Raw genomic sequence first — 9,122 nt, forward strand, 5'->3', positions numbered from 1 at the left:
TTATTTGAATGGACATTAACTTGGCGACTGTATTTCTCTTAAGTATTAATTGTGTGCATGTACCATCATAAAATTAAGATGTTATTTTTACTACAACATAGTTATTTGTCGTCAAAAAGTGGAGTTTGGGGGTCGGGCTGGGTTCTATTGGAATTAATCCCATATGTTCTGTTATTCACTTAACGCGGTTTTCACTTAACGCGGGACCCTCTGGGTTCAATTGACCGCGTTAAGTGGGGTACCACTATATATATATATATATATATATATATATATATATATATATATATATATATATATATATATATATATATATATATATATATATATATATATATATATATGGTGGTAATGGCATTATTATTTTTTATTGCTGTTGGTGGTACAATTTTGTAAGTGTTTGTGGTAGTACAATATTGTTGGTTTTTGTTAGCGATGTTGTGCTCTCAGGGCATTCGAAGACAGTGCACTAGTCCCAGCCATTCAGCTGTGACGTGGGCATGCATCCTTCCCATGCAGCTATTGCCTAAAGATCTGTGATTCAGTTCATTTTAGTTGCTGGTTGGGATTTGGGAGGCATAACTTTTCCAATGCCATCTCTCTCTCTTAAATGGCATGGTCTGTTCTGTTCTGTTCTGATAATTACTCTTAGTATCGTATCACTCTCTTTATCTGTGAATTATTTCAATGTTTTCAGAAAAACTGACAAGGCACAAGATAAAAAACATTTTTCCTTGTCCGCTGCACAAGAACACACACCACACCTTGGCAGGTCAGGCAATAGTAGTGAAAAGTTTTGGCAGAAAATTACCATGTGGATCCATTACATTATGTATACAGCATTACATTAGTTCTTTATGCATGTACAATGCATATGTTTTAGGTAATATAGTATTAAGTAATTTGATCACACCAACAAGCTTCATGGCAAAGTCTGATTCTAGTGCCAAGGAAAATTGCCAATATTCTGTCTCAGATACAAAATATGCCTTAAAATGTTCATGACACCTTGTTTAGGAATATATAGAAAGTTAGATTTAGTTGGAGAAGATATGGTTTACTTTAGGTTAGCCAGTCTGTTGTCATATGGTGTGGATGTTGGTTTGGCTTCCAACTGGATGGTAGTAATGTGTTACGAAGTTCTCATCCTTCTGAGTGATTACAAATTAAGATGATGTTCACTTATCCAACTGAGAAATGGTGGCATGTAGATGGAGTTCAGTCATCCAGCTCATTCATAGTAGAATATAGACCATTCAGTTGGGTGACGTATGCAAATGATCTTCAGTCATTCAGTTAGTTGAAGATGACTTGCTGATAAATACATGGGGTTCAGTCATCTAATTGGGTAAGGGCTGCTGCTGCACGACTGACCCAGTGGTGGCATGGGAGGGAGGAAGGCAGGATCAAATCAAGGATATGATTGGAGGAATGTCCTGTGGTGGAGAGTGTTCCACTCCGCTCGCTGGTGTGGTACACAGGGCAGTGGTACATGCCTTTCTCTTCTGCCTGGTCTTCATATTTACAGCTCACACCTGCAGACAACGCTATGAAAATCTTCAGGCAATTTGATGATGTATAAAAATAAGTAGTTTATGAATCAACTTTCTTCCAATTAGTCCAGATTATCGAGAGTTTGTTGGCATTCACTAAGCTGAATCATTCTACTTCAGTATCTGAGTGATGTATTTTTGTGCAAATAAGTTCAGGACAATATACGAGTGTGGCTAATCTAAATAAAACATCAGTTAGCAGAAATGTCATTAACATCTCAGACTCATCAAAATTTGTGAATCATAAGTTATAAGTTCTTGGTTACATATTCCTTCAAAAGATTTTGGTTATGTAACTAATGACAGTATCTTAACAAACTGCTCAAAAATTATTTTAATTTTATGTTCACTTGTAATGAACATTCCCTTCGTGTTTCATGCAAAGAAGTCACGAGTGTTTATTTTTGGTAAGCTCCACTAAGTGTATTAAATATCAATAATATGATTTATTTAAAATTTGACATACCATACCAGTAGTCTTATCTCAAAATCTAAAGGAGTAAAGATTTTCTTTTTGCTGTGAATAAAGTTGTCACCAAGATATATTTGCCGATATAAACTAAAACATATACGTATACCACTTAATTTACATTTAAATCCACTGAGAACAGGAATAACTGGTGTATAAAAATAATCCAGTCATTTAACAATTTGCAGAAAAAAATTGTCTACTGTATTCTAGGTTATATCCATTCAATAGTTTCAAATAGTTTGAAATCTAGGTTTTATTATACAGTACATAAACCAAATTTCATTTTGTAAATAGTATACTGACATATCATTACTTTTGACATGGAGCAATTTTCAGGTACCCATAAAATCTTAACCAATGATATGGTTAAATCACCTTGATGAGAATACCTGGTCTGACTCAGTGATAAAGAAAATTAAATTGAACATGTAGGGCAAGGTAAAGGAATGAGTAAAGAGAAGGTGTGTTGGGGGCACATACCCTCATGGTGTGACATGTCTGGGAGGGCAGCAGGTTGGAAAAGGATGATAGGTAACTGGTCATGTAGCTGCTTGGCTGACATCTCCGCCAAGCAATGTTGTTCACGATCCCAGCGTGCACCTTCCAGGAAGAAGCCCTGCACAAGAGCACATTGGTATTAAGGGGCTGCATGTTGGGTGTAGAAAACTCTTCTGCCATACTGCTTTGTCTGTCATACTGGAATGACATGGGTATAACCCAATTGACTGTTTGACATATCATGCATACTGATCTTGGTTATTTTACCTGACCTATAATATACCTGCCCAGGCAACCTCACTTGCCTGGTATTCTAACAAAGATGCCCTCACTTGTCTTTGTCCTGCTTATTAGGTGTATAGCTTAAATATCTAAATCCTCTCCCAGCTTTGCGCAGTGGCAATATCGTAACCAATGAGTTTTATCCAAGGTGTGTTACTGTGTAAAGCTCGACTATCTGCTTATACTATTGGGAAAAATTTATCTAGCAATCAACCCTACCCTTATTATTAAGAGCCCAACCCCTGAACCCCTACTTATTCTATTCTAATATTATTTTCTAATCTATCATCCTACTAACCCATGTGTAGGTGCCTCCCTGTGCTTGGCGAGGGATGACCTGGTAGATGACGTCATCAGATTCATGACTTTGGCTCTGTGAGTCATTCTCGTTGTCTTCCTTTTCCTGCTGTTCAGTTGGGACTTTCACCGTCTGGAAAGTGAAGAAAAAAAATTGTTGGCCTACATAAAAGGTAACAGGTAGTGAGGGATGGGGTTGAAGACCAGATCACAGCTGAACCGAGTCACTAATCAAGGCACACTTAACTTATTTTACTTTTATCCTCTTCACCACTGATTGGCTCGTTAGCCGCTTGGGTGATCGGTCACGTCTCTGTTACTTTCCCTTTTCTTTTATCCTCTTCACCACTGATCGGCTCGTTAGCCGCTTTGGCGATCGGTCACGTCTCTGTTACGCACTGTTGGCAAGTACTGGGCATGCACCAGCCCCTGAATGTACCTGAACCTGCTCCAGTGTTGGTCAAGTCTTGTCTAGAAAGAGCTCACACTCTGTGCCATCACAACACTTTCTGGTAGATTGTTCCAAGAGTTCACAACTCTCACGCCGAAAAAGTTTGCCCTCACAGTTTTCTGGACTTGCGGCTTCTTCAATCTTGAGCTGTGACCCCTTGTGAACCGATCTGCCAGCTCCAAGTAAGGACACTCGACTTAGTGCCCCCTGAGAGGTTTATACACCTCAATTAGGTCTCCCCTTGCCCGTCTGTAGTATAAGCTAGGCAGTTCAGGCGCTCCAATCACTCAGGGTAGCTGAGGTGCCGAAGTGCAGGCACCAGTCTGGTGGCCCTCCTTTAAACATTTTCAATCAACTGACAGTCCGTAGCATATCTCGGGGACCAGACAGGGTGACAGTACTCCAGATGGGGAAGCACTTCACTCTTGAAGATCGTTACGAGGGACGGAATGTCTAGATATCTTAACGACCTTCTTATAAGATCCAATAATTTATTTGCCTGATTTACCTTCTTCTCGCAATGGCCCGAGAACTTTAGCTCATTGTCAACATACACACCTAGGTCCTTCTCACATTCAGTCTCAAATAGTGCAGTTTCTTCATCCCGTTGGGACATATGATACGCCTCCTTACCGTTGGTACGCCCCAGGTGCATCCTCTTACACTTCGTGACATTGAATTTCAGCAGCCATTTCTTCAACCATTCTCGGAGCCCACAGAGGTCCTGCTGCAGCTCTTCACAGTCTGCTTGGTTCTTGCTTTCCTGAAATAACTTGGCGTCATCGGCAAACATTTGTATGTAGGAGTGTACAATGTCAGGCATGTCATTTATGAAACAAACAACAGCAGGCCCAGTACACTGCCCTGTGGTACCCCACTTGTGACAAGTACAGATGATGATTTCATGCCATTAATCACCACACACTGCTTGCGGTCATGTAGAAGGTCATCTATCTACACTAGGACATTTCCCAGAATTCAGTACCCTTCCAGTTTGATTTTCAGCCTTAATAAATTATAATTTCTGTAAAACATTTTTTGTTCTATATCACAATTTTTGTGTTGAAATTTTTTATAATTTATCCCAGGGTTTCAATTGTTTTCTTATTTTGACAACACAACATACATATATCATTTCTCACTCTCAATATTTTTTTTAATTATTTTTATTTTTTTATTTATGGTTCTATTATTATTACAGTATTTATAATTTTTATTATTATTAATTTATTATATCCCTCCCCCCCCTCCCCAGGCCTTGATGTGGGTCATTAAAAATTACCTGTGCCCGGGTGGGCAAATGACCATAAAAAAAAAACTTTTTTTTTTCTAAAAAAGCAGTTTTTGTGATATAGTCCAGAATGCAACATCTAGCTTTATACCTACGTATGTTAATGCCTAGCAATAACTCGCCAAGCCAACATATAGGCAATTAAAACAAATAATAATTACTTAATACATAATATTAGGAGGACCCGTCGCTACCTGGCATTTAATTGCAGGTTATATCCCAAATATAGTGGTCATAATTAACAAAATGAGTACTATGGGCGAATTTCCGCAACCTGAGTTTCTGTAACGTAAGAGATACCTGTAAAATAACTATGTAACTTGAACCAGGTCTTAAACTAACCAGGGTTTTAAATATGAATCATCGTAATTCAAGGCTTTCCTTTACCCTGAAATTTATTTTATTTTTTGGAGCACTCCGAGAAAAATCTCTCCGTTCTGGGCATTCAAACAAATTTCCGAAAAATTGCATCGTGCATCGGCATGTGCCGAGCATATGGGTGGGTAGACTCAAAATGTTCGTGAGCTATGATTGGCTACTACTCTGTACCTGTACTGTCATATGACTGCATGGGATGCCTAAAATTGGCTGATGTATCTTGCAGTCTATCTCCTCAAACTCTAGCATCATGAGAGTAGTAGCTTGGTTGCTCACAAACTGTGTTGTGCAGTACTGTACCAGCATATAATCAGCCAAGACTACCATTTAAATAGTGTTAATTAAGATGTAAAAAGTAATCATATTCATGCACACTGTAAAGTACAGTACTGTACATTCAGAAAGTGAAAGTACCATATGTACAGTAGTATATATAGCAGAGTGGTCAGTGTATGCTAGTATGTAGAGAGTGTATGTACAGTACAGCAAACAGTGTGTACAATCCCTCCTTCATGTAGGGAAAGGAGAATGACATTTAGCAACACCTGCTACAGGCAGGTCATCCTATATGATCATTTCACCATTTGGCTTGCTTAAGACAACGAAATCTGCTATTAAATGCCAGGTAGTGACGTGTCCTCCTAATATTACGTATTTAAGTAATTATTAGATGTTTTAATTGCCTGTATGTTGGCCTGGTGAGTTAATGCTAGGCATTTACAGTACATACTAAGGTTTTTAGAAAAAAAATTGCTTTATTTTGCAGGGTCAGGTGTGTGTGTGTGTGAGTAGTAATATGTAGTCAGATGCGCTAGTGCCAGTTCATAATGTAAATAATGTTAGTGTGAAGCAATAAAACTGTATCTCTAATCACTGTTATGAATAAATTAGACATACATAAGTTAAAAAAGTGATAAAATTAGGTGAGTGGAACAGTGAAGATATAAATCCACGAGTAGAAAACATGACGATGTAGCAACATGGTAATTTATGCCACACAGCCACAAACCCTATGCTTCATACTTCCCATCCTGCAAACTCCAAAATGGTGAGTACAGCCAAAATTAGTGTTGTTCTAAAGTTTCATATACCAAATTGCATCTTTTAAGTCCTCCCCCAAATTTTTAGACGACCAGGGGTGACATTTAACATTCCAGAACCCGACCGAGTATGGATCAAGTGTTAATGTGTGTATCATTACCGGGTAAGTGTTTTGGAATGCTTACTATAAAATGTGTGATATCTCTGTAGGTATTTTGTAGCAAAAAACATATGATACTGAAATCTTAGTGCTTCAGTGTTATGTTCATACCATTGAGTGTTTTGGATTGATTACAGTCCAGTTAGTAACCAGAAAAGGGTTCAGGTTCCAACAAAACTAAAGCCATAACACATGATTGGTTGGTACCATTTTTCTTAAAATAATGCATTACAATGATATTACTGTACAGGTGCTCCTCTACTTAAGAACATTCAACTTACAAACTTTCAGAGATACAAACACCATCACTGAGGGGGGGTTACCTGCCAGAACAGGTGTTTAATGTGGATGAGACTGGACTATTTTGAAGAAAATTCCAGATAGAACAAACATTACCTAAGAGGAGAAGAGTGAGCCAGATTTTAAAGCTGTATTAAAGGGTATAGCTGTACTATATATCCATAATATTTTCATTTTTTACAATATATTTGGTATCTACAAGAGCAAAGATGGACTTACAAGCAAGCCTCAGGAACGTAACGCGTTCGTAAGTAGAGGAGTACCTGTAGTATGTAACAGTAAGTGAGGTAGTAAATCTGATGACAAGATAGCCACAATTATTTAGGCTGCTTGTACAGATGGGGCTTGGGGGCTTGTGTAACTTCCAACTTCTATTTATTTTTTCTGGAAGTAGGATGACTCCAGAAGGCTGCACCTTAATTGTTTGAGCCGTGTTAATCACCCTGTTTGAATATAGGGCACACATATGCCATTTTCCTTTGTCTATTAGCATACCTGTCATCTTGGTAAGATTTATCCTTCTCCTTTCATGATCTTGCTACCTTTTCCCTCCTTATTCAGTTCCTTCTTCATCCTTCTACCACTTGTTATCTTGTCATCCTTCCTTATCTATTTCTGCTTGTACCTGGTCTCTCTTCCTTCATTATTTATCAAGCTCTTCCCTCTCTGTTATGTGGTTCTCTTTTGATAACTAATCTTTCATTTCCCATTCTGTCTTCACCATCCTCATAGTCCAATTCTTACCAAGACAGCCTTTTAGTTTACCTGACTCTACTCTTCATCCTTTCCTGAATACTCCCTTCCACTTAATCTGGTTTATATCTCTCTCTCTCTCTCTCTCTCTGATTTATTACTTACTTTCCCTTCCTTCCTTCCTTCACTCCCTGTACTAAAGTTATTAGCCTGGCATTTGATATCTGTTTCTGCATTTTGTTACCTGGTCACCCTCCTTCTTGAGCTGGGGGGAGTCGTTATCGTAAGGAAGCGATTCGTTGTCTTCGAGGTCAGTGTCGAGGGGGTAGTACTGCCCCTGCACATTTGGCGTGGGCAGCCGCTCGATCACCACTGGCAACTCCACGAAGTTGGGTCTGATACATTCCTGGATGATATCTTCCACCTCCTTTTCCATTACCTGTTGGTGTAAATGCATATGGAGTATATGAGGATAGATTTAAATTTAGATTTATAAAATTTTATTTCTAAGAGCAATGCAATATTAAACACTTATATACAGTGAGTGATATTTGGGGAAGCATATGCTGCTGCTGCTGCTGCTGCTGGTGGGTGATGCTAGATTTTTAGTGACGGGTAAACCAGATAGAAATTTTGGACTTGATGGTTGAAGGGAAGTACCATAATAGAACACATCTGATACTGTAATAAGAATTCATGAATGACATCCAATTTCTGAGAGAACCTGTGTGTGTGTCTGATCTTGATTCTGGTTTCAGGCATTACATTGAGAAAAGGCTTGAATGAACATATATTGCTATGGTAGCTATATCATCTGCTGTGGTAGGCATACAGGGGCAGTACAGTATTGTCAATATGTGTTTGCTGTAGTAGGCATACAGGGGCAGTATTGTCATCATGTGACAGCTGTAGTAGGCATGCAGGAGCAGTATTGTCATCATGTGTCTGCCCTTGGTAGGCACTGAGTAATATTGCACTAAAACAAATGTAAGTTTATTTTTACCTCCACCTTTTTGGATAGTTAGATTGGCCACCTTTGTCTTTACCCAATGACAATTGGTGTCAAAGAAGTCAAGAACATGTCACAAGGCAAAAATTACCCACATGAGCTGTTCAAATGGACTTGAGACTGGCAAATGGTCTTTAACATTACAAAATGCAAGTCCCTTCACACTTTCCTGGATTCTGTCAATAAGGAGAAAGATCTTGGTGTTGTGATAAGTCATTCAATGAAGGTGGCACAACAAGTAACTCCAGCAGTGAGAAAAGCAAATTGAGATTTGGGAATTATAAATGTACCTTTGAATATACAGGTAATGATAGAAAAATTCTCCTTGAACTATACAACTCTCAAGTATGTCCCAGTCTGGATTACTGCATACAAGCATGGAAACCCTACCTCCAGAAAGATATAACATCCCTAGAAAAGGTCCAGCACAAGCAATCAAGATGATTCCAGAACTACTGTATATCATCTCGATTATCCAAGTTCAGTAGACCTTTCAGACAAGGCACAATGTGGAAGATTTCATTAAAATATACAATATCCTGAAAGGAGATAATTACAAACTCGTCAAACTATCTTGCAGAACAAATATCAGGAAATACTTCTTCACACAGATGGTGAGACCTGGAATGGTCTACCAGCCCAAGCTGTAGAATCATGAACAGTACTGGGCTTCAAATAACCCCCTACAAAATTAACA

The 9,122-nt window shown here is 38.6% G+C and overlaps 1 protein-coding gene across 1 annotated transcript; it reads right to left on the bottom strand.

Annotated features, from left to right (window-relative positions):
• Positions 1-1,036: 1,036 nt before the first annotated feature.
• Positions 1,037-7,873, bottom strand: LOC121864578. Its single transcript, XM_042363645.1, has 4 exons — positions 7,661-7,873; positions 3,104-3,235; positions 2,506-2,641; positions 1,037-1,535 (listed from the first exon to the last, which is right to left on the bottom strand). Exons 1-4 carry the CDS (start codon positions 7,871-7,873, stop codon positions 1,333-1,335), a joined length of 684 nt encoding a protein of 227 aa, XP_042219579.1. The 3' UTR covers positions 1,037-1,332.
• Between the last annotated feature and the right edge of the window lie 1,249 nt (positions 7,874-9,122).

The sequence above is a fragment of the Homarus americanus genome, unplaced genomic scaffold (assembly GCF_018991925.1).
Source record: "Homarus americanus isolate GMGI-L3 unplaced genomic scaffold, GMGI_Hamer_2.0 scaffold22639, whole genome shotgun sequence".
In the NCBI taxonomy this organism is placed as follows: domain Eukaryota; kingdom Metazoa; phylum Arthropoda; class Malacostraca; order Decapoda; family Nephropidae; genus Homarus; species Homarus americanus.

Coding starts and splice junctions, on each gene's coding strand:
- LOC121864578 (XM_042363645.1), bottom strand. CDS start 7,873: ATGCATTTACACCAACAGGTAATGGAAAAGGAGGTGGAAGATATCATC. Junction 3,236..7,660: donor TCAAGAAGGAGGGTGACCAG/GTAACAAAATGC, acceptor TTCACTTTCCAG/ACGGTGAAAGTCCCAACTGA. Junction 2,642..3,103: donor AGGGAGGCACCTACACATGG/GTTAGTAGGATG, acceptor GCTCTTGTGCAG/GGCTTCTTCCTGGAAGGTGC.